The 26,671-nt window shown below is 33.7% G+C and overlaps 1 protein-coding gene across 1 annotated transcript; it reads right to left on the reverse strand.

The window, feature by feature from the left end:
* Positions 1–119: 119 nt before the first annotated feature.
* LOC137925808 (uncharacterized) lies at positions 120–26,340 on the reverse strand. The gene is made up of 17 exons (XM_068769267.1): positions 26,132–26,340; positions 25,231–25,400; positions 21,389–21,528; positions 16,255–16,411; positions 15,498–15,662; positions 13,521–13,642; positions 12,021–12,094; positions 11,864–11,951; positions 11,002–11,061; positions 9,729–9,820; positions 8,255–8,290; positions 8,062–8,121; positions 7,137–7,212; positions 4,986–5,115; positions 1,565–1,762; positions 1,032–1,149; positions 120–225 (listed from the first exon to the last, which is right to left on the reverse strand). Exons 1-17 carry the CDS (start codon positions 26,338–26,340, stop codon positions 120–122), a joined length of 2,001 nt encoding a protein of 666 aa, XP_068625368.1.
* Positions 26,341–26,671: the final 331 nt, after the last annotated feature.

Below are 26,671 nucleotides of genomic sequence, written 5' to 3' on the forward strand. Positions count from 1 at the left end.
AGATTAACAATAAGACGTTTTCAGTGTTTGTAGTAGTTTTTAATATTGTTTATAACATTAAAAATAAAGATATTTGAATTCGTGACGACGTTTTTCTTTATTCACTTTCAATGGGTCACTCAACGGGCATTTCCTTGGAACAGGTCGCATAAGCTCGGGCGGTTGCGAAGGATTTCGTTTAAGTTGTTCATTCTCTGGTCTTTCCTTTTCGGTGGTACAAAGCTCCTGTTAAAATCATTTTAGACTAGCTTTAAAATGAAGTATTTCAAAATGCACATACATATTTGATTACATACAAAGTGTTTTGTTAGAGAAATGCGGAAGGTGATGGTTATACAATAAGGCCTCATGTCCACAGTACGTTTTCTTAATTATGACGTATTAGGTGTAGGTATATGAAAAGATGAAAACTTATATATGGTATGGAGACGACCACCAGAGCCGTTCGGTTGAGATCTTTCTGCACTAATCTAGAAACCTGCTCAATATGAATCCTTATAAGAAAAATTATCCTTGCATGTTATGTATATAAAAAAAAAGCTCAAAAAGAAGGCACAGCGTATGCGATGCCAACGTCAGGAAGTTTCGCTGTTATTTTTATTTCCACGGCAACGAATAAACTGACGATTTTCACGACGGAAAAGACGTTCGTGTAGTGTAAAGAAGCCTTAGTTTATTATAAGTTTTATTTCGATCCAAAATATTCTTTTATGTTCTATATGCATTAATACAAAATAATTGAACATTGAAGTATCCTTGAAGGCGGATACATCTTTCTTAAGGTGTTCATTTACAATATTGTAAAGTCTATAGCGTTCTTTGATAATTATTTCAATGATCTTTCTTATAGAGGCTGGCTTTCTTGCCTAAAATTTTAGGCAAATTAATATGTGTTTTCTACTAACTAAACCAACACTTAAATAGGAGGTAAATACAAGGAAATTAATAGATATACGTAAGTATTAGAAGCTAACATAGGATCGGGATGACACAAACACTACTAAGATGAATTAAAATATTGTTTCGTTTACCCGCAATTGTCGCCCGTTAGTCCAACCACTTCGAACCTGTTGAACTGGATCCTGTCGTCGAAGAAGAACTTCTTGTTGATCTCATCTATCGCCAACTTCACCGGCGCAAGATCTTCAACTGATAAAACATTACATAGGCAGTTAGATTTAAAAGCGAACTAGTTGTAATATCTACAAGAAGAGCAATGGATTAATAGGCTATTACCAATGAAACGTACAAACTTATCTGAAAACGTTGACGTGACAATATTAATAACATGAAATAAATAACGTACTTTTTGTTATACTTCACAGTAATAAAATTAAAGGTATAAAAAGTAGGTTTTTTCGGTCTAGGCTGTTTCCTGGAGCTTTATTGGCAAAAACAGTTTCAGCGGGTTTAAGGGTGCAGACAGCGGAAGAAGCATTGCCTAAACCTTTGGAAAACTCGGCTTACAATACAAAATACATCTGCAGGCTGAAATAAATGCATAATATTGTAAAATGTTTACTTTCTCTTCTAGTTATGGCAGGACAATGAATGAAAGACTTACTATTATATAGGGTATCATCTGCTGTCTGCTTCGGCGGGCAGGTGCATGGAGGAATATCGAGGGTCTGCTCTGAAGTCTGCACAGCAATGGTGTTAGATTCCTCGTCCCATTCATCGAGAAGTTCTTCAGTTTTCTCCAGGTCGAATTTCGACTTTCTCTTTCTACTATCTATGCGTTCTTTGAGGATTTCTAATTGTTCTGCAATTATATTTACATTTGAAAATTAGAAAACAAGCTAAGTTTCTCTTCGAGATTGAATCAGGTACGTGGAAATTTCCAATATGAAACTAATCGGCATAGCCCAGCGGATTGGGTAGTTGAAATGGTCGTGCGAAGGTCATAAAACGCACAGAAAAGACAGCCCTTGGGCTTTTAAGGTTCTGAAGCAGAGACCACAGATCTATAATGACGCTAGATGCTGGCAGTTTCAAACCGGTCAGCAAGAAGTCATTAATTTCATCAAATTAAGTCTTTATCAACGCAAATTGATTTAAGGACTGGTTTTTTTAAAAATAGTTATTGTCTTTTCCTAAAATTACTTTTTGAAATCATTAACGTTACTGACGACGTCATATCCCAATTGGAAATTTCTACTCTATTATCTTGTTATAATTGTAAGACTCAATCACCCGAATATAGTTAATTTTTTTAAGATAATAAGGGATTTTTCTTTTTATTTATTATTGTCAATTATGTCTGCTCCGATCGAATAAAATGATAAATCGAAAAATGCAACATTTTATGAGAGACGAAAAATTTAAGGTAACGGCACCAGTAGTTGACCACTTAAGAGCGCTGCTAAAATGTTTTTTTTATTGACTGCATACATTCAAATTTTATAATATCAGTGGATGCTTAAAGGAAATTCTTATACCCTTTAGATTAAGTTTTGCTAAGAAGTCTTTCAATTTATCAAATCGTAAACACTTAAATTTTTTTTTGATTCATATTAAGTTTTTGATTCAGTAGTTGACCAATCAAAATCTGAAAAAAATTAGTAATTGACCGTATTTAGCATCAATAGTTGACCATATGAATAAAAACCTACTTTTATGGTTAATAAGACCACACATATGTCAAAACTTAAAATTTTAATTTTCACATAGAAAAAATATAATATTCAGTCACGAAATCAAGAAATGAAATGGCACACATATCTTCAGGAAACTTAATTCCACATGAAATCTAACTCAGGAACAGAGTAAACATTACGTGTTTTACTGGTCTTTTTGGGTTCATTTATGTGGGTTGTCACATTTTTCCATTGGTATTCAAGGACATCAGGTCTCTAGGGCCTTTTTCATAAGCGACCACACTGTATTGATTAATGAAATTGTTGCAGTGTGTTTAGTAACATTAATTATTTTGCCAGGATAATACTTATTATCATATGTGAAATTAACATATTCATTCATTTGTTTTAATAACGGTTTCCCAGAAGGTTTAAAGTTCCTTAAGTTTTCATCATCTGAGCATCCTGAAACCACGCTATCTCAAAAAGAAACATCGACACTCGAGTCAGAGCTATCTGAAAAAATCTTTGATACACTTTTGATGTGTTTATTTTTTCCCACTTTAACCCTATTTTTCTTTAGTCTTTCATTCTCTTCCTTCTTTCGTTGTCTTTCAGTGGCTCTTTCTATCTTCAATTGCTCAAGATCCTCTTTCTTCTTCTTTTTGGTTTCAAAATTTTTTTGGCACAATTCTCGGGAAACAATCGTTGGCATGCTTTCCCTCATTATTCTTTTTTTCTTGTTTTCTTGAAAAGCAAGATAAAAGAAATGCCCCTTAAATGGACTTGGTATTTCCTCTTGTGAAGGGCCTGCAACGTTGCTGCCCGTGAGACAGTTAAGTTTTGAGAAACTCTTTTTGAAATCGAAGTTAAGTCAATTGAATCAACAGTTAACCACCACGGTCAAAAATTGATACTTTCTGAATAAACCATTCAGTAGATGACCACCCCAAACAATAACACGAAACGTTAAGTTATATTGTTAGAAACTCTTGAACATAAAAGAAAATACTTTAAGAATTATTTTAAATGTAAATCTTATCAAAAAAAAATATTTATGAGATTTCTATAGCTCCACAAAAACACTCGTTCGCTAGTTAAATCAGATAATAAAATCAAGAAACGTGCCTCACAGTTGAACCCTGTCAAAAACAACTATCGGCTCCTGCTACACACAATGCGCTTTAGTTCTGTGCTTTCCGCAGTTGTAAATAGATGAGAGCAGCTACTTACAAATTAATTTTTTAATTAGATACGATAAACACAACGCTTATTATTTAAAATTTCATACAAAATGGTCAACTACTAGTACATTGTCAACTACTAGTGTCCTTACCTTAATATAGGTTTAAATTTTAAAAATTGATAAACTTTGATAAATTGAATGATAAAAATTGATAAAAAATTTAAAATTATAATCTGGTATATTTTCAAAGCTAATATTTATTATATTTGAAAGAGAGCTTTGCCTATAACCTTTTTATTCCGATCTGTACTTTACCTTGTTCATTTAGAGAATATAAAGATAACTGCATATCTCCGCCATTTTTAGCCAGAAAATTAAAAAAAAAAAAACAAAAAAAAAATCTAAATTATAGTTTTTTTCTAAATTCTAAATTATAGTTGTCAACTTATTAACAAATAGCAATTAATGAATTTTACGTTGAATCAAAATATTGCTATTTTATTTTTGCAGGAATAATTTTATTATGTAATTAAAAATTAATTAAAAAATTCTAGTTATGTGTTAATTAAAAAATGTGTGTTCCTATACTAGAAGTTATACAACTGATAAAATGTGGGACTCGATCGACCTCACGCTTTGAGCGAAGGCGATTACGTTTTAAAGCGACATTTGTTTGACGCTAATTTTGTAGAAAAATGTATCTAGACGTTGATATGGCATCAGGTAGAGCTCTTATGGACTATGACTGATAGTAATATATCAAACTTCTCGTGGTGTCCCATTACTTTGAACAACTGTGACATACGAGTCGACTTCAAGAACTACGCCGCAACTGGACACCGCATTGTCACACATCCCACAACAAAACGCTTGCTATTATTCACGAGCGTTTATAAATAGTTACATAACAACACAAGCATTCCATATGGAACAGTTATCCAGTTTACTTCACACATTAGTGTTGTTATTCAGTAAGCATACATACTCCTTATTGTAATAATGTAGGGTACACTTTTTTCAAAAATCAATGGTTTCAGAGATAATAAATAACATACTTGTTTCAGACCATAGACGCCCACTATAAGGCCTCCCCCAAATATATTTATGGGGGGATAGACCATAATCGAGTTCCATTTCGAATCTTGTTTATCAGCTGTGGATTTCTTATATAATTAATGTCGGTAATAAGTATGGAAACGAATGGTAAAATAAAAATAACTGACCTGTAGTGCATGGCTCATACTCTTCGAAGGTATTCTCGAAGTGCATGTAAGGGCTGGCTTGCATGTAAGGTGGAAGACTCCTTATAAATGAGTCCACTTGCATCTTCTGACACTCATCCATTGGACAAACCTAAATCGTATTTCAAGATTTTATTGCAATTAGACTTGGTGAAAACCGCATAAGTGAAAACAAGTTTAATTAACATATTTTTATTAATATTATATAACATATTTCGCTAGGGTAAAAGTTATTTAAGACAAAATCTAACGAAAATTAACTTAAACTACAGGATGATTAGGTATAGTTATAACAGCTTTAAATGTTTAAATGTGTAGTACATTAATGTAAATTAATGTACACCCTGTCGTAAAATCAATGGTTTGAGAAATAAGAAATAATTTAATGATAGTAAAAGTAAGAAAAAGCGTTTTAACACGTTCACTGCGGCTTGAGGTCGATTCAGCATCATGGTAAACTTTGCACTGGTGCGGCGCGTAAAACTCGTGTTTTCTCTCTAGTGCGGGGGCTGTTTACACTCAACCGTATGAGGTATGACAAAGACAAATATAGCTTTCTTTATGTCTGCGAAGCATTGACTCAATATTGTAAAAAAATATTGATGAACATGAGGCAGAAAAGGCCTCAACCGCACTACTAGGAAGTTCAGCTTGAGGCTGATTCGACCTCAGCCGCACCAGCTGAAAGTTCTTCAAAATTGGGCCCGCAGTGAACGTGTTAATAATTAGATTAGTACATGTTATAATTAATTCTTGTTTACTCTCTGTCCTTGCAGACTTTGTACTGACAGAATTTATTGATCTGTCGAATTCCTATAGAGAAGATAATGTTATGTAACATATTGCAGAGTGGACATTTTACAGGGCGATTGTTATTAACTATACGCTATACATTCACTGCTTTGAAGTATTTACATCTGTAATAAATCATCTTGTATACTCCTAAGACTAGATCCAAGTAATATCTTAAGCCGAGGTTTTCTCTCAGGTGCCCTGGAATCATACATCATGGGGCATCCGTTTAAATGATCTAAGAGTTTGACGGATTTTCAATCTTGTGAAATTAACTTGAGGTTCCCCAAGGAGCCTTCGAGCTTATTTACTGTAAAAAGTCCAAGCTAAGGTTCTTTTATACGCTGCCACCTCAGGCCTGATTAAGCTCAGAAAGGATAGTGATGGTGAATGAATGGAGATGTAAAATATGTAAATAATCAGAATTTGTGAAGACAGAAATATGCAGAATAGAAGAAAAAATTATGAAGCATAGAAGAAGAAAAATAATAAAAAATTCTAACCTGAAAAATTTTTATTCCTCTGTAAACCAAGTCCCTTACATTTAAAAAAAACCTGATTAAGCTTTAGTATAAAAGGTATGCCGTAATTCAGTACGTGAGCTGAGTACTTATTGGTTGATGGTGATCTATTAATTTATTCTATACGCGTTAGTGCAGGTGGTGATGAGAAAACATTCCGTATTTGTTCCTACTTCGATGACGAGAATAATTAAAGCCAGGTGTGATTGATTATTACAAATATATAGATACTATTTGCAATCGTGTTCTATTTACAATTTTCACCTAAACACAATGACAGCGATTATCTCACCGATGGCGTTCGAATTCGGCGTTTGGATTTGAAATCGAACACGCAAAAATAATTTAACTCTAAAAAGTTTTGTTGCTGTAGTGGCCAGTACTTGTAAGGGTACAATTCGAATAAATTGGTTAAAATTGCACAATAATTGCCGATGGGAATGAAAGGTTCTCCAGTGGTGACCACAAACTGGATATTTAATGGAATCAGGCGTTACCTTGCGGAAGTCCATCCTAAGTAAGAAAAGGACCAATATTTAGCCATTTCCGCACATGCACTGATGCACTGATGCATGATAAATGCGTATGCGGCAAACAATGCGAATTACACAACCGTCACCACCAAATTACTCAACACGTGTTTCACCCCTTCACGGGGCATCTTCAGGAGTTATGTTACACCGATTAGTGCCAAACACAGAGTGACAGTGAAGTCGTACTGTCGTACTTTTTGGGAGCGTTATGCTGTGCAGTTGATGTCTATCTGCTTATATGATGACGATGCAATAATTTTATGTAATAAAAGTTAAAAATAATTAACCTTTTCGTAATTGATTTTTGCGTCGCGGTCGGGCACGTGGCTCGGAATCACTTGGAGGCTGTCGTTGTGAATGCTCCTAGTACAATAAACGAATTTAAATTTCATTTAAATTTATTTATAAATATTTATTGTACTCTGTTTAATATTTAACCCTTAAATGCATAATGATGAAAAATTGCAACACACCACTTTGAATACAATAGTGTACAGTAAATGCATAAGTAATAGTACGTCTGCAACATAATTTATGCAAAATAAATTTTTAATAAATAAGTTTAAAAAAAATTAATGATTTTTTTTATATTTTCCTGTGTAATGGTACTTATCTGCGAGATATAAATATTTGAAAATATAAATAAAAGTCATGCAATTAAGGGTTAACAGTTGAATAGAACAAAAATAGAACTTAAATACCAACTTTGAGATCTTTATTAATAACTAGTATAATGCATAATATATATATAGAGAATGATCACTTTGTACAAATGATTGGAAATTGGTGTGAAGGCTTTAAAGCTTTTAGGTGATAAATGAGATATACATCCACTCCTTTACTGCTTATATAGTTATAAACATTCACCCGGTATTTATAAATAGTATATAAATACATGAGATAGGTAAATACGTGCATTAATAATATATTAGACTTCCGATATCCGCGCTGGTCTATTAAGAAAACACGAAGGACGTGTACTTTAGTTTATAGTACTTATATATAGATTACTACTGGTCTGTTGAGAGAGAGTGCGTTATATATTAACACCCTATTCAGCACGGTGTAATTCATACCTCCTTCGTTTAATTAGTCTCCCATAGAACAACACTTCACAGAGAGAAATATACTTTTCTCTTTCCACTCTTCTCTGAATTTTATAAATCCACTTTCTGATTTTATCTCTAAGCTATAATTTCCAGAAAAACTTACCCCAAAGCAGAAAATGACTCGTCTACTATATCATCATTTTCATCGTTATATCCACTCCTTCTGTATTTATAAATTCAAATAATATATTAGTCAGGATAACGTTTTTTGTATCCTAAACACAAATTCATTATTAATAGTTACTTTACATTTACATATGTTAATTTATATATTAATTTGTTCAATTACTTCGTACTTGTAGCCCTGGTGGCGCAGCGGTAAGGATTGAGACCTACAATAGATGGTCACGAATTCGATTCCCGCGATACAAAGTTACATAATTCACATTTTGTGTATTTATATATAGGATTGCAACTGCTCACAAATAAATTTTCAGAGGATGAAAAGCAACGTCCTCTGTATACTTTATCACACTGCGATCGCCAACCCGCCTACCAAGCGTGACGATAAGGCCAAGCCTACATGTGTATTACATAGATTAAACATGTAAGTTCAGCTATATATTTCTATAAATGTATAACTAATAGGAAAAATAGAATAAGAAAAGTGTAGTAATGTATTAAGAAAGCACAACCCGAAGAAAACTGTGTTAAAAAAAAGAATATGTAAATAATAAAATAAAGAATAAAAAAATGTACCTAGCCACCTAAGAGTAATAAGATGATGGAAGGAAGGCGATGAAAGCAAGAAGGAATGAAAGAACAAAATGAAAGTTATTGTGATGGAAATAAGGTAAGAATAAAAGAAATTGAGAAGTATGACAGTGAGTGAAGAATAAAGATGAAAAATCTGAAAAACTTATTTGTAAACTAAAACCCTGATCCCAACTAATAAGGGGTACGAGAGGCCTCCAATAGCGAGGGCCATTAAATAAAATGTATAACACTCATACATACATGTACCGTGATCAAAAAGTAAAGTCCTTTATTTATTTTTCCAAATCAATTTCATTTCCTTCAAAGTAATTTACGCATGATAAAAAACAATTAGCCCATCGCTTTTTTTTAATCCTCGTAACTTTCGGAATAATTTTTTCCGGTTATAACCTTCAAGATTATCTTCGATTCGGTTTTTTTCTCGTCAATCGGATTAAAACAGAGCCCTTGTATTGGCATTTCAAGCTTGCTAAATGGCCAGAAATCGCACGGAGCCAAATCAAGCGAATACAATGGTTGTGGAAAGATATTAGTCGAGTTTTTGGCAAAAAAAGTCGCGAGGAACCAATGCAGTATGATATCAACCAATCGGACCCTGATGTGTTTGAGTTTACAAAACATCCTTCAAAATAATTTGGGCTTAACCAAATGATATTCCAACATTTAGCGAGGTCTCTTTTCGTTCGATTTTTAAACACCAAATCTTCGATTATTTAGACGTAGCCTTCGTCGATTTTCAACAACAATTTCACCTTACTTTTTAATCACAGTAGTATTTTGTTTCTAATTACTTAACTGTGTAAGCTAGAAAGCTGAGTTTAGTCAAAAACCTTAAAAAGAAATAATTTTTTTTAATAAAATCTAAACCTTTTTTCTAATCTTAATACCAGATATTTAATCCCTGACAATTTATAATGTTATCAAGCAATCTATATATTTAGAAAAGTATTACAATTTGACATAATAAGCTAGATGTTGGACGGTGCTTATTTAACTGTTGAAGGTAAATATGAAGTCTACGACAATTAGCGAAGCACTGTGTTCAATGTAAACCAATCCCTATAATCAAAGCAATACCTTGGCACCGTCGCCACTTCTTCAGACGCATTTCCTTGCAGGTCCTTGTACGCATCGAACTTGGAACCCTGAGAAACATATACAAATCAAGCTAGGAAGGAAGATAGAAAGTGGCACCATCGCCTCCCTGATAAGGGTTGAAGGATGCCGCTACAGATTCTCACAATATGCGGTGGTTGGTTATAGAGTTATAACTAGGAATAAAACCTAAGATCGAGTAATAGTGATAAATAGCTGTGATATCGAATAAGTAAACAAATTGAAACTAATGTAATATTGTGACAAATGTAGGGACGGGTACAAGACAATGTGTGAACAGAATGTAAATAAAAGTAATCGAGTGAAAGATATTGTGAAGGAAGAAGAAAATACTCAAAAAAAAAAAATTCGTAAGCCAAGTTCCTGTCATAGATTAAATTATTAAGAGAATCCTCAAAAACAAAAGGGGGTTATAAGAATAAAAAAGAACCCTGAAAAACAACACACTTTTTATATAAAACGTCTACCAATTCTTACCTACTTAGAAACCTCTTTTTAGAAGTTTGTTATTATTTCAGATTTAATGTGAAGTTATGCTGCTAGCCGATCCAGGTTTTGTGCAGCGTCATCGAAATTGAGCTCGTGGAAACAGAGATCCACGGACTAAAAAAATTAACGCTGGCGATCGTACCCCAGACGTACACACGCGGAGAACTATACCCGTGTAGGTGTATAGTGTGGTGAGTGGGGTGTAGAGTATGCAACACGAAGCGAGGACTACTCAGCGGTAGGGAGAGACACGAGTCTCTCCGGACTGCCCTCCTTTGAATGCGGGTTAGGCGGACGCAACCGCCGTGTCATGTGTAAGTAACTGGTGCATGAGTTGTGCATTGAGACCGCAGGGGTTCGATGTGAGGTGTATATCTTGACATTGGGATGGGGGAGCGGATATTATTTAAACTCCGCTTTAAGGGCGGCAAGAAGAAACGAGTGCTCCGCAATACAGAGAAAGCGCTCCGAGGGTTATGTTACGGAAAATCACTGTTCACTATACGGCATTTTCTGCGGTAGTAGCAAAGCGCACTAAATCATGTTTATATTAAACGCGAGGGTCACTAAAAAGTCAATATGATAAGTCAGTCTTGCATGTTTGTCCGATTGTGCCAGGTACACTTACGAATCAACAAATTAAAGAAAAAAATACAAAAATATAGAACATAACACATAAATTTAAATTTTACTTTTAATATTATTTATATTTTAATATTACCCGTTTGCTGCCAATGTTGAGAATAACTTTGTTGCTTGCAGAATTTCTGATTCTTTCGCGCTGTCAAAAAAAAAAGTATATTCAGATGAAAGGTTGAATGAAAGAAGATATAGTAGAAGAATTTGTCAAGCTTGTCAGAAGAGAACGCAAATTAAAAATGTGATAAAAATTATTTTAAACAAAATTCCGTCAAAGATTTTAGATACGTGAACGAAAATATAAAAAAAAATTTAGAGGTTAGGAACAGCTTCAAGCGGTCTGTGTGCATTAATTGAGTCATACTATGAATACGCCATTACATACAACATTTAAAGTGGTAAATGTTTAGCTATACATATAAAATCAACGGTTTCAGATATAATTAATTAAAAAAAACATTCAAAATAAGCATTATTTGCTAATACATGCTAAAATAAATTATTGTTTACTATCTGTCCCTGCAGTTCGTACTGCCAGATGCTGGTGCCATTGGGCATTCAAATAAAAAAGGAATGTAATATAATTTAAAGTCATTATTTTACAACCAATGAATGGAAATAGGTGTATAAGCTAATAAATGACCTATACATTCAATTCTTTAAAGCTTTCACATCTATAGGTTGGGCCAAAAATTTTTGCAAATAGCAACACTTGATTTCTCCAAAACCGTCAGAGTAAGGGGCGCAATTAAGGCAGAGTAAGGGTGTAATTTTTAAAAAATAAATTTTAATAAATGATAAATACGGTAAATAAATCATAAACAAAATAGCATTTGTACTTTTATTTCCACACATATTTAAAAAGTGCAAAAATTTATGGCCCACCCTATATATTTACCACAAATCACTTTCATTTGTATTTTGTTTAATACATAAAGACGTACCATTTTTGTGGTAGATGCAATCTCCATGGAGTCTCTAGCGCCGAGTATCGTAGCCTTGGGTGGATGCTGGTTGTAACCACAGGACGCTCTATAATAAAAAAAAATAATCTTCTTTTTTTAAAATCTGAACAGCATGTTAGCTTTTTATATAACTTACATTATCTTCAATATAGAACCCATGTTCCCTCGTATATCGACACTGGCCTGCGTTAATCGATGTGTGGAACTGTTCTGTGAATTTCAAAACATTAGAGTTATAAATAACACACATACATCTGTTAGAATCTAATTGTACCAAAATTACTGTTTCCTTAATGATTTAGTTGTATCATATGGTTGACTTAACGCTCCCAAATGTTATATACGAACATATATGATTACTATACTTGTTATACTTAATAATCTTAACGTACTTAAATAGAAGGATGTAAAAAAATATATTATATATATATATATATATATATATATATATATATATATCACCGTCATCTCTCTTACAACCGGGATCTCGAATACCGGAATCCCGGACGATTTTAGTCCGTTATTAAAAACCGATATTTATGTAAAAATACCGGTATTTCGGTATTACATTAGTTGATGAAAATTGAATTTATGCACAATAGATCTCCAATTAAAAATAATATTAATTAACTATAAGAATTTTTTAAGATATACAAACAATTTCATTGTATTCATTCTATATCAGGCACATTTATTACACAAACGGAGTCGAGTATGGCATTATTGAGAAGCGGCGGTGTCGGCAATATAAAGCGATTGTTTATATTTTACGTCTACTGCCCAACGAACACATTTATACAAATACATAAAGTATGTAACACGAAAATTATTAAATAGTTTAGATTACATTGTTTCATTTTGCAAATCAGCTGTAGTGTTTACAAGTAAAAGTTGAACGATTGATTCTTTATGTTTTTCAAGACCATACATTATAAACAAAACGCAAGTTATTAATATTATTTCATAAATAATTTCAATTTAATAATATTTTTTGCTTCTATAATTGTATAATGTCATACGAGCATATTACATGTAAAATGTAACATAGAATTTAATATTGGATTTTATTTATTATTTGTTAACAAGTCAATATGGCAACTGAGGTAAGTAAAATATATAACTAGTAAATTTTTTATTAATAATACCGGTATTCCGGTCACAAACACTTCATGTCAATGAGATGAAGATGCTTAGATGGTCGAATGGCATCACTAGAATGGAAAAAATACGGAACGAATATATCAAAGGTTCGTTTAGGGTAGCTCCGATCCCCAGCAAATTACAGGAAAATAGATTGCGATGGTATGGCCACATTCAACGAAAACCAGACGACCACGTGGTAAAAACTGCCTTAAGCCTCCCAGAATTCCCTAGAGGAAGAGGGCGTCCAAAAGCTACGTGGTGGTCTAATATCAGAAAGGAACTGGAAACCCTTCAACTTGATGCAGAGACAACCCAGGATAGAGTGGCCTGGCGCAAATTGATAAGGAGACCCGACCGCAAATAAAGGGAAAAGGGAAGGAAGAAGAAGAGAATACCGGTATTCCGGTATTTCAAATATCAAATATCGGTAATAAGATTTTAGTTCGGTATTGTAAGCCCTATGTGCATATCAATGAAGTGCTGTAATGCTTACCTCTCTCTCCGTCTGTATAGTGGCACACTCCCATTTTCCTGGCTTTGGTAGAAGCTTCAAATAATCTTCTTTGATGATGTTCGCATTAGGGCAGTCGGACTTTATAAATTTATCGTTCATTGCTGCAATTACATATTTATTTTCATCATAATATCAATGAATGGAGTTGGACGACATCTTCAAATTTTATTAATTATTTGGAGCAAGAATTATACAGAGACGATTTGACAATTATAATCGGAAAGATATAAGTGAAATTATATTATTTTCAAAGAAATTAATGAAAAGATGAATTTCCAATGTTGAAAAAGTAAACTTTAAATTTAAATTATAGTAAAAACAGATAGTTAACAATAATAAATTTTAATATTTAGTAATTCGAATTTTGAAAACGCTTTTTCTTACTACGTCATCATTACTATAATCTTTATTTCTGAAATAATTATTTTTGCATAAAATATCCCGTGTATTAATTGACAGAAAATGGGCTATTTTTACCCCTTTGAAGCTTTTACATCTATTTTCATTCGCCTATATAAATTTATAACTTTACAGAATGATCAACCTTTTAATAGTTTTAAATTGGACTACTCTATTTTTTTTGTCTAATCTACACCGGTAACATTGTCTTTCGCAAATAAAAACAATCTTTTTGAAATTCGAACACAACTTTTTTTTCTATTGTTCGATACGTAAGTATATTGTAAGGTGTATTAAACAATGGGTAAGATTAAAACCTTTGGATAATAAAAAGGAACATTCTTGAACAAATGGTCGTTAATATCGTAAATTTATGCGGGTTGTAACGGTACTGATTTTACTTTTCCTTTAAACTTGTTAAAAAGTAGTATTTAAATGGCTATAATTAAACAACAATAGATGCAATGATAGAATAACCTTTGTCTATTTTAAAGTTTTTTAAGTTTGTTTTAACTGGTTTACATTGCTGCCCAATTGCGTTGCGAGGGAACAAGACGCCGGGGGCGTTTCGCTCCTGCGGAGCCTCGGTTTGTTGTCTCAGCCCATGCAAGGTATAGGCCTCCCTCAAGGAAATGGGGGAGGATCAAGGAATCGCGTGGCAGGAATTATGTTACACAGAGGACGCTGCTGCCCATCCTCAGGAAACTTGTGAGCGGTAGCAGTCCTATATAATTACATAAGTATCTCCAGAATCGAACTCGCGAACTGCGATCACAAATCTCGGTACTGGTCTATCGCCGCTCGCCCAGTCTGGGCTTATGCCGCTACATATTAAAATTTCACACGATTGGCATATATATACTATATATATATATAAACTGTGTATTATTTCTACACTGTTGCCTTATTGAAATTAATATGTACTCGTAACTCGTAACAAAACTGTAAGTTTTGTCCATAAAAAGTTAAGAATTCCCTCAAGAATCTAAGTGTACGCATATATAATAATGTTCCACTATTTACCTTAGACCTCCATTTTCTTCTACATAACTAAAATTCCAAGTATATTACTAAATAAATCTATAAAGTTTCTAGTTGATTAAAACGTGTAAAACTTGGTTTGTTGGCTCTTTAATATGATTTGCTATATATGTACTCATGAAAAGTTGTTGAATTTCATTTAAAAGAGCAACTGTTGAGTTTCTGTCCGGTTCTAATCAACAGATCAGCGTTCAGCCGGTGGTAGCTGACTTCTTATAATGTTAAAATAATCGACGATTCAAAAGTGCACGTAAATGACTATTTGAACAAAGTATCATCATTTGGAATTTTTATAACTGTACTATAGCATTAAAAAGAGTTTTTTTTACAATATTTTTTTCGCTTTTACTAAACGCAGACAACTGGGATAGGATTGCCGCTATTTGATACGGATCTTTCTTCTCCCATCTGCGAGGCACGACAGCGTTTTATCAATATTTACAATTTTTTAATGCAATTTTCTCTTATGGGTAAATACAGCTAAAAGTTATACACATATTACACATTACCACTTACCGTAGTACTCATTTTCTTTGTCTTCGGATCTGGGCTTCTTCAAAGCTTTCAGGACATTGCGACGTACATTCGGTTTGAAGTCAGCCATATCTCCAAACACCACGAACGGCACATTGTCACCTTCCAGCCTGTCCCACCAGGCCTGAGCTTCTATATCTTCTAGATCTTAACAAAAATATTTAATACGGAAGATAGCGCTGATAGATGGCGCTGAGAAAGCACTGCTTGGCTAAGTAAGAATCATCTATTAATTGAAGTAATTAACAAGAATCAATACAGAGCGGACAGAAATGGAATGATCAACGAAAATCACATACAGGGTGATTGGTTATAGGTACAAAAACTTTAAATGGTTGAATATATAGCTCATTAGTCAGCATAAAACTACAAAGATTTTACACCTATTTCCAATCATCATGTATAAAGTAATCACTCAGCAATATGTTACATTAATTTTTTTTAATCAAATACGTACAAACTCTGCAGGCACAGATAGCCAGCAATAATTAAATTTAATATGTAGTAATCCGAATTTTTCAAACGCTTTTTCTGTCGAAATAGTCATTACGTTATTTATCATTTCTATATTGATAGGATGTACCATAAATTAATATACAATAAGATATATTCAACCATTGATTTGTATATCTATAACCAATCACCCTGAAGATACTGGTTACCACTGATGTTGCTGATTGGCTATTCTCTATTTAAACTTTAATATTATCTTACTTATTAATTGACAGATAAAACACACCTTCGTCGTCGCTCATCTCTTCAGTAGAAAGTGTATGACTCGACTCGACTGAAGATTCAACTTCGGGCAGCTCAGATTCGGTCAGTTTGAACAGATTGAAGAAATACTGATTTGTCTCTGGCGTCTCACCGACGAAATTGCTCACAAAGGTTTGGAACTTTCGAGAAGAATGGAAACAATATGTTATAATTGTGTTCGAATATGATTAATTTAATAATATTTATTGTAAACGCTTAAAAATATGTACAAAGATTCGTAATAATTAAGAAAAAAGTACAAAGGGCGGTCTTATCAGACGAGGCAATTTCTTCCTGACAATCATAGCATGGAAACAGTAGAAGTATAAATAACGGGTATTTAACGTTTACAAAATATACATATATAAACACATACATATGTGTATAGTATATATATGTAGCTAAAACACATTTTATAAACATAATCTAATATATAAAATTCTTAATTAATTAAAAACTTCAATTTTTTTTGCAAAACAACGTTTGCGGGATCAGCTAGTAATAAATAAAAACATCAAACTAACCAGGTTTACTTTGTTATTAAGATAGAGGCGTCCCTATTTATTTGTCCATATTCGAATCTATATTAAATAATTTACAGTGACCATTTGTACCTCATGAAAAGAATTCCTGAGTAGGTTAATATGATAGAAACTTGATTGAGATGTCATTTAGTTCTGTATACGGAGGAGAGAGAGGAAGAGGTTTGTGAGGTAGAGTTCGGAAAAAAAATCACTATAATCGCGGCAGCATCGCTTCCCTTATGAAAGTTAAAAAAATGTAATCAACTTAGTTCGTGTAAGAAGAAAATACAGATAATAAATAGACTGCAACAATAACATAAGATTTTAGTTGTAAATCAAAGCCAGTATCTATTAAAATTTTAAATAATGGAGAAATATTTTGAATGAAAATAGAAAAAAAAAATTGTAAATTTCGTTTAAATATGACGAAGGATGGCAGGCGACACGTTAATGTTATATAAATACAAGTCATAAGAATGATAGATAAGGTGAAGGTGATAGAGATTTAATATATAAAAAAAGTTATGAAAAAATATTTTTGAAGAAAAATACCTATCATAGAATAATATAAAGGTACGATAAGCCCCACAAACGAAGCCAAACATTAAAAAAAATGATCTCTGAATGAAAAGAAATGGTTATAAAAGAAATGACTTTGATCTAAAAAAACCTATCACAAATTTAGTTTTTTTGTGATTACTTTCACAATGTACATACTATAATAGTTGAGCAATTTATTCTTAAGTTTTGTAATGACTTAAAAATTCATTACATTGCAATATGATATGTTTACAACTTTTATTACATGATTATTTAGAGGCATTATATAAGAGTACATTTTAAATTAAAGTTCTCTTTTTTGTTTAATAACTCCTGTGTTTTGGAGCTTTGATCTTGTGCAGGGGCGTTACAAATTCGTGTATAATGAGTGTTTCAATTTTTATTCATATTTCCTTGACATTACCCTTTATTCAATCTTTTAACGCTTTATATGTCTGTCATTCTTCGCTTGCAGATCTTTCTAGATTCTCCTTACTTTCTTCATCTACATTTCTAGATCACGGTACCAAAAACAGCAAACAAATTATGACGTTTTGAGTTGTGGGTGACATAAGAATTTATTTAATTTGTAAATTTTAAGTCCGGGTCACACAAAATAAAAATTGAAAAAAAAATTAATTTATTTTTTTGTTAAATTCGTAAAGTCGAAGTCGCGGAGCACAGTTAGTTTAAAACAAATAAAATTAACCACGAGGACAGAGCGAGATCAGGTCATCATCACCACCTTCATATCAGACGATAGAAAGCATGGACCTCACCCAAACTTCACCATGATGACAGGTCTTGTGTTGCCCACATGCGTCTACTTCCGGCGACCTTAAGTATGGTATCCATCCATCTAGTAAGTGGACTACATCCTGGTAAGGTTGAATCGAAAAATGGCTACGCAATTGCATGGTATGTTGTAAAGAAAATTGTTTAATATATTTTACATAACAAAAGCTTTCGTTACAACAAAAACAAAAATAGCTTACTTTTGAACTCTATTCAAGTATTATCATTTAAAATACAAGGATCGTTTTTATAATATATATTTTTATGTTTTTTATGTTACCGTGGATTGTACATTGTATATATTAAGAGGTGTGTTCAGTTTTATACTAGAATACGTTCGCAATACATAGATCCCAGTATTTTAATATATTTATTGTTTGACGTTTATTATTATATTTTATCTGTAAATTTTCTGAAAATAATTGATAGCAATAAATAAAAACTTTATTTCCTTCATAAAGCATATCAAACTATGTAATTGTTTATCGAAATCTCGGGTCCGATGTATTGCATTTACAAAACCGATTGACAAAACCTTCAAAAGGCTGAAGCGTCGAGGTTAGCTACAGAATATTTACAACCCGCAGATGTAACAATGAACGCTTGTGTGCAAAAAAATGGTCAGCCGCTCAAAATCTAAAAACAAAAGCACGGTAACAAAAAAATATGAAACGCCTTAGGGTGATAACACACGGAGAGTTTTTTTAATTATATTTTACATGGAGTACCAGAGATATAGCGAAATTTTTCACTGAAGGGAGGTTTAAGTATTAATTAAGTAAAGGCCTATTTTCAAACCATATCACTTAGAACTATGAAACATGGCCAGAATATTTTTTTCGGTATTTTAATAAGAAAGAAGTTCGAGTAACGCGTATATGAGTATAATATAAGAATAAAGAAATTAATTAAAATCTTCTATAGCACTGTAGCCAAAGTCATTTATATAGCAAACGTGAAAACTACATAGTGTGAAGATACCCTTATTTCGCACCCACACTAATGTAATCTTTCTGCATATGACACTGGCCACAACACGTTACACCCACACATAAACGAAAGCTTTCATAAAGTATTAAATCATTCAAGTGTACCTAAGTCTATGTGTTTAAAATGTGTTCTGTGTTATACTTTTTATATAGACACTGTCAAAGGTATTTGAAGATATTTAGGAGAAAGAGACATGCAATGTTTTGATTATGAATAGCATATTGAATCATTAGTTATAGATCTAAAAACTTTAAAGGGTGAAGGTATAGCTTGTAACCCTATTAAAAATATAAATGATTTGTGTAACAATAAATACGCGTGCATCAAATTTGGAGAATTCTCACATGGACAGATCCACAGATCCCACACGCGACGTGTGTTTATGCTGTGGCATGATGTGGTTAAACCTTCTGATTTATTTCGTTTACACATCAGATCCTAAAACAATTGTTGTGTACTTTTGTTTAGTTAACTATGAGGTACTGGGAAATGCCGCGAGAATTTTTTTTTAAATATTGTATTATATTGTTAGCACGATCCCATTTGGATGGCGGTACATACCTTTTAAGGATAGATATTAATAATCAAACCAGCCTTGTTGGAACCGAACATTCCAGATGCAATACCCGGCGATTAATATTGCACATCGACTTTTCGAAAGACACAGTCGGCTAATTGCCGCTTCGTAGAGCGTTATCTCTATCGCACACTACCTATGTAACGGTTTGCCAGTGGTGCGATTCGAATTGAAATGAAACACTATAATGTCACTTTTTTTTTAGAAATGAACGAAATTAATAAAATAATATTTGTGTAATGTATTTTATTCAAATTTATTTTATTTGGATGCGTATAGGCTCATAAAAAGCTCATAAAAATTATAAAAGTTCGAATTAGTACATATTAAAATTAATTATAATTTATTATCTATCCCGGAAGACTGTGTTGCTAAAATTTACAAGCATGTCGCAAACCAATAGGAGTAATCACTTTATGGTAATTGGAAATAGGTGCAAAACCTTCAAAGCTTTCTGCTGACAAATGTTGTAAGGGGTAGAGCTTTCAAAATTTTTACAACTATATCCAATCCCTTTGTATTGTTATTGTGGCAAAGTTCTTCGAAGATACTTGGAAGAAAGAGACATTCGATGTTTCCATTATGAAAGGTATATACCTCTTTTTAAGCTTGTTGCATACGTGCATGTGTAAGTTAAACGGTATTGAAAGTTTTTCAAAAGATAACAATTTCTGGTAGATCTTTTCTTGTCCATTTAAAAAAAATGTTACGCGTTTTTAAATGCCTGTGTATTAATGAATGTAAGAAAGTTTTGATCTTCAAAAATATGCACACATCTGCAGGTTTCATATATTACTTACCAGCAGTTACCTACCAGCCCCCTTTGCAGATGGAAATTCGTAAAATCTTAGTTGACCTCTATTAGACGAAAGAATATGCTTATTCAACTTCATATTTCAAGTGTTATGGGGTCCAATTCGGTAAAATAGTGATACGTAGTGTCCCGAATCGAGGCTCTCCCGGGCGCTCTCGTGTTTCGCTACCTTAAAAAGGATATTAGGCTAGGCGCTTTCTGCGTCTTTAAACCTCAAAGCCTCGGAATGTGCCAATGCCATTCAGGCAGCAGTGTAGTGAAGGCGGCCTTTTTTTAAAAAAAAGCTAATCCTTCACATTTTTCCAATAAGACCGTTTATCCCGTTCTCCCTTACCGTATAGCAAGGACGCTACAATTCGGGTAAATATTTCCTTTCATTTTAATTTTTCTCCACTTTCTTCTTTGATTCTTCATAATCTCCTTACAATTTTCTTCTGTTCTTCACGATATCTATCTTTTTGAATAAGACCCGTTGAAAGTGGCGGCATCCAGTATCTTCCGACGACCTGAACAAGTCTACCTGTCCACATTGTACAAGGGTGTCGGACGATGTGTTAGCTGGTCTATAGTCTCCGCTCCAGGACCTTAAAGCCACCAGTGGCGATCTACTCAGAACTCTACGTGGACTGTCCACTGGCAGTGTAACTTGACAACGTTCTGGACTATATCGAAGGCTTTCGTTCATTTACGGATCTTCTCGCTCTTGATTCGATCTCGTTGAGATATTCCGAGCAAAGATCTTTACATATCTAGTTGATTTACTATGAACTTACCAATGAGGTTCGTAGTGAGATATCATTATTAATTATTTAATTCTATAAAAATAAAAGAAAATACGTCATTGACTTCTTTATATTCAAAAATTATACCAACTAACCTCTTTGACCACCGCCCTCATTTTGTTTTGCCAAATCTCATCAAGGTTCGTGCTTGTTTTGTATCCTTTGACTAGACGTAGAATCAAACTCTGTGCATCAGCGAGCGTCTCCTGTAGAACCTCTATGTATTTTGTATATTCTGTAAGTAATAAATGTTGTTACTACCTTCATATTTCTTTTGACCGAAGTCTCGTGAGGCAAGGAGCAGAGAGTGCCTAGTCTAATGTCTCTTTTAAGGTAGCTAAGAAGACTCCCGGAGGAGCCTAGGCTTGGGGCGCTAAAAATTGCCGCTGTAGCGAACGATCTATGCAGTACTCATCGGTAACACCTGTTTAGTATTCCAACACAAGTGTTCCCCATATCGGCATGAGGCATTACACACTACTTTATCACCGAATTTGAGAAACCGCCGGCCTTTTATATTGTTTAAGCGGGAGTTCTATGAAGTGACCTGGTGCAAAGGTCCGTTTTAGCATTTCAACTCAAGGAACCTCAACTGGAGGGCTGAATCTCTATGCTATTATAAGGGAGTTCGATATGACTATAATTTATATCAAATTGGATTCCCCCGGCATTCCGTACGATGGCGGTCACAGTAAACCATCTTAGTGCTAGTTGGCTACAAAACCTTATCCCTAGACGAGCGTCGACAGCCGTAATATGAACACGTACGGCTGTACGTAGTCATCAACCAAGAAATTTATATCTATCTGTGCAATTACAGTTTATTAGAATTACATTTATTTAATGGCCCTCGCTATGGGGACCTTTCGTACCCCTATCTATGGTGGGACAGAGACTGTTTTTATTTAAAAAAATTATTTTCGCGCTCTTCTATCGTTCCTCCTATGATGTCACGTTCCTTTATTTTCTTTCTTTCAACAATTCTTCTTTCTTTCTCTTATCCATTTTTTTCTTTTACTTGATACTATTCTTTCTTCATCTCATACCTTAACTACATATTACAATTTGTTTGTTTTTATTTTATATCACATTTTTGATCTATCTAAGGTATACATTTTTAAATATATTATTTATTTACATTAGGTGAACATAATCAGTTATATCATGTTAATATTCTGTATATATTTATTCAGAATTAGTGCTATTCTTTCGACGTAGACAGCACTCTTTTTATCTAAAGGAAAAAAAAACCTTTGTTAATCAAATTTCGAGGAAAGCTCCACGGTCATTGTTCGTCAGTTTTAATAATTAACCAAAACATACCCAATTACTTGCAGCTGTGGATACAATGAGATGTGTCGGACAGGTAAAACTGTAAGTAATTTCTAGAAAGCGCTACCGGCCAAGAAACCGAAAGGTTTTATTGCCACCGTACCTCGTCTACGCCAGATGCGTGAAAAGATACTGACACCGTCCATCTTTTTCCATTCGTCCGTCTTTCATTTATAAAATTAAAACTTAACACATTTAAACACAGAAATAAAACTAACGCTGTCTAAATTACATTACAAGTAATATCCGTTTGTAATATAAAACACTCATTAAAAATGTCTTAAAGAGCAAGACGGGCTCAGTCCGGGGCTGGTAAGAGCAGTGCGCATTCACCTGTAACCGTCGAATACAGTCAACGCTCGTGCCGATGTGGTTAAGACGAAACTACGATTAATGTAATTTTACCAGTGTCTCTCTTAGAGACTCATTAGCAAGCTCCCGTAAACCTGCGACTGTTCGCTCAACGAACTATGACCACAGCTATGCTCGGGATTTCTCAACGAAATAGAATCAGAAATTAGACGAACAAAAGCTCTCGTGCTTCTTTCATTCGCGGTTTCACTATTCGCGAATTAAAAAATGCGATCCAATTCTTTCATTCACGGTTTCACTATTCGCGGATTAAAAAGTGCGACCCATTTCCTTCATTCGCGGTTTTACTACTCGCGGATTCAAAAAATGTTACTTAATTCCTTCATTCGCGATTTCACTATTCGCGGATTAAAAAATGCGACCCAATTCCTTCATTCGCGGTTTTACTATTCGCGGATTAAAAAATGCGACCCAATTCCTTCATTCGCGGATTAAAAAAATTCGACCCAATTCTTTCATTCGCAGTTTCACTATCCACGGAATAAAAAAATGCGACCCAATTCTTTTATTCGCGGTTTCACTATTCGTGGATTAAAAAATGCGACCCAATTTCTTCATTCGCGGATCTAATGAGTACATACGTAATAATAAAAGGATTCCAATAGCTATCCTATCCAAACTCCTTTGCAAATGCTTTCAAATGGACTTATAAAAAATAAAATACACATAAATATTACTTTGCCTAGAGCATGTTGTTAAAGATATTGCCGAAGACTGGAATGGCCGCTTTCGCCGCGACCGGTGTTTTTGAGAATATTAACAAACAGAATGAAAGCAACTTTACTACTAAAGGAATAACCTTTTGCATTCTAGTATACAACGTCTTGTACGTAATGAGCTACCAAATAACAATCAAATATCGACATACGCAGAAACAACATTACTTTCCTGTCCCCCTGATAGCTTTTTGGACCAGGATCTGGAGTAGAAACCAGGGACCTAGTACGTCTAACCACAAGGTAAATGACCTCAAAACGCTGAAATCAGGCGGCTTCTATCCGGTCCTATTTGAAATCGATAGAGAAGCTCTGTGCCCTTCTAATAAATGAATAAAGATTAATAATCTAACAAGCATAACTAAATTAACAAGTAAACCATAAAAAATGAACTCGGAATTCGCCCGTAAATTACCTACCCTAATCCCCATTTAGGTACAGCCTTTTTACAACAATGCGAACAATGAAAGTGGTCCCATATTTGTGTTACATCTACAAATTCAGATTATGTCGTAAAACAATTGTTGTGACCCTTTGTTTAGTTAACTATAAGGTACTGGGAAATGCCGCGAGCAATTTTTTTTAAAATATTGTATTTTATTGTTAGCACGATCCCATTTGACTGGCGGTACATTCCTTTGAAAGATAGATATTAATTAGCAAACCAGTCTTGTCGGAACCGAACATTCTAGATGCAGTAGCCGGCGATAAATATTGCACATCGACCTTTGGAAAGAGACAATCAGCTAATTTGGGCTTCGTAAACCGTTATCTCTATCCAATACTATGTGACGTTTTGACCGTCGTACGACTATCTATGTGACGTTTTGTCAGTCGTGCGACAAAAGCCGAAATTAGCCGATTGTCTCTTTCCAAAAGTCGATGTGCAATATTTACCGCCAGGTACTGTAAAATCATTGCTGGAGTTTATTCTTCCACCAATAACAACTCTTTACGAAGTAGTAGTAATATAAAAAGTAAAGCACTAATGTGAAATAAATAAAGAGAAAGTAAATAAAATAGATAAATTAATTAGAGATATTGAATAACAAAGCAAAAATGAAGGCCAATTGTATTAAAAGTAATATATACCTGTATCTCTAATAGTTGAACAAGGTGATGGAAGTGAGTCGATGCATGAAATGAAAATCAGTATGGTATGATGGTATGAAATACTAGAAAAATTGTAGAACGTAAGAGAAAAAAAAAGAGATATCATACGAGTGATAGATGAGCAAAGAAATAGTGCCAGTGATATATATTTAGTGATTGCATTGTATGAAGCAACAATACTTTTACATTTTTACAATATTACGTCGATATTATTTTAATAATAAATTTATTTCTTTTTGTATATACTTTATAAGCGCCCCTATTAGAAATCTACGGCGGAAACTTGTCCAGCGGTGCTTATGGCTATGAAATATAAGTATAAATAATTTATAAAGAAATGGAATACCGAAATAGGTTAAGATGTGTCTAGTGTAAATTGACGTATAAAATGAGAAGAAACTTGCCTTGAGCCATATGTAACTTCTCCAGCTTACTCTTTCTCTTTTCGGAGCATAGAACGTACATGAGTCCTGCCAGGTTCTTGCACTCCAGTTGTGTCTGCAATGCGCTAATCTTCTCCTTTCTCTCCCTATGTGCCTCGGACAACATGTATGAGGTTCGAATTTGTTCATTTCTAAACAAAACATACGTTTGAATAAAAACTTTATTGTACTGTTTATATTAAGTCTGTATATATATGTAAGAGATTCCAACTTATATAGTAACTTAACCTCCATGCGGAATTTCGTGAAACACGCTCTTCGGCGATATGAATATTCTTATCAAAAATAAGTATCAAAAACTAATGGTTCCAGAGATATTAGAATGAATCAGTACATAGGTTGAAATCTATTACACAGTATGATTTTTTAGAGGAGTAAAAGCATTAAATATGTGAATGTACAGTTCATTTGTCAATAAAAAGCTTATAGAATACACTGCATAATGTGTTTTTTTTTTAAATACGTTACGTACTTTTTTTTCTATTTTAATGCGATAGGCCAACTTTAATCCGTACAGTCTGCAGGGACAGGATAAACAATAATTAATTTTAATAAATAGTTGTCCGAATTTTGGTAACGTTTTTATTACTATATTATCATTATGTTATTTATTATTTCTGAAACTATTGAACTTTTAATTGCGCAGTACAATATCGTCAAGGACATTTAATAAATAAATAATTAATTTTGATATGAAATATTAGGAATATTGAAAAGCCTTTTTGTTACTATATTATCATTAAGTTATTTATTATTTTTGTAACGGATGTACCATACAATAATTAACATCAAATTAGCTATATATTCAACTTTTTAAATCTATAACCTATCATCATGTATATAGATAGATAAAAATACTCACTCCAAAATAAAGTCAAACCTCTCTTTCAGAAGTTTAACCTCTTGTTCTAATTTAACATTAAACTGTGACATAAGGCTCTCCTCTTTCTCCTGAAGGAGCTTTTCGACGCTTTCTTTGGTCCTCGCACCCGTCTTCCCTATAGGGTAAGCAAGACAGTAACACTTGGGCTTGGGTGGCGTCATGTCTATAACTGGTTTCCTGGACTCCATCTTCACTGATGACGCAGTAGGTGAATTCTGTTCCTCTCTTATCACTGCAAGTACTTCGTTACTTTGATTTCGCGACATCTGTAATAAATTTCTATGTTAGCCACAAAATCGTCCATGCCAAGGTCCTCCAGAATGCCCACCACTGCACCTATGATACTCCGCACAGGGCATCCCGTTATTCATAACAGAACAAAAAGCTACTCACGACAACACAACTCTCGTTTTTAGGGAGCCGGCGCTCGCTCCCTAACAGCTAATGGCGTGAGCAAACCGAGGTTGGATCCAGATCTCTCCTTGGCTCGACTGTAGTCCACGCTGCCATCCCAAGCCG

Source organism: Battus philenor, unplaced genomic scaffold (genome assembly GCF_028537555.1).
Source record: "Battus philenor isolate CCGP_79_NKW_IND1 unplaced genomic scaffold, ilBatPhil1.0.hap1 SCAF_28, whole genome shotgun sequence".
Classification (NCBI taxonomy): Eukaryota; Metazoa; Arthropoda; class Insecta; order Lepidoptera; family Papilionidae; genus Battus; species Battus philenor.

Coding starts and splice junctions, on each gene's coding strand:
- LOC137925808 (XM_068769267.1), bottom strand. CDS start 26,340: ATGGAGTCCAGGAAACCAGTTATAGACATGACGCCACCCAAGCCCAAG. Junction 11,952..12,020: donor GGTTCTATATTGAAGATAAT/GTAAGTTATATA, acceptor TTTTTATTATAG/AGCGTCCTGTGGTTACAACC. Junction 11,062..11,863: donor TTGCATCTACCACAAAAATG/GTACGTCTTTAT, acceptor TTTTTTTGACAG/CGCGAAAGAATCAGAAATTC.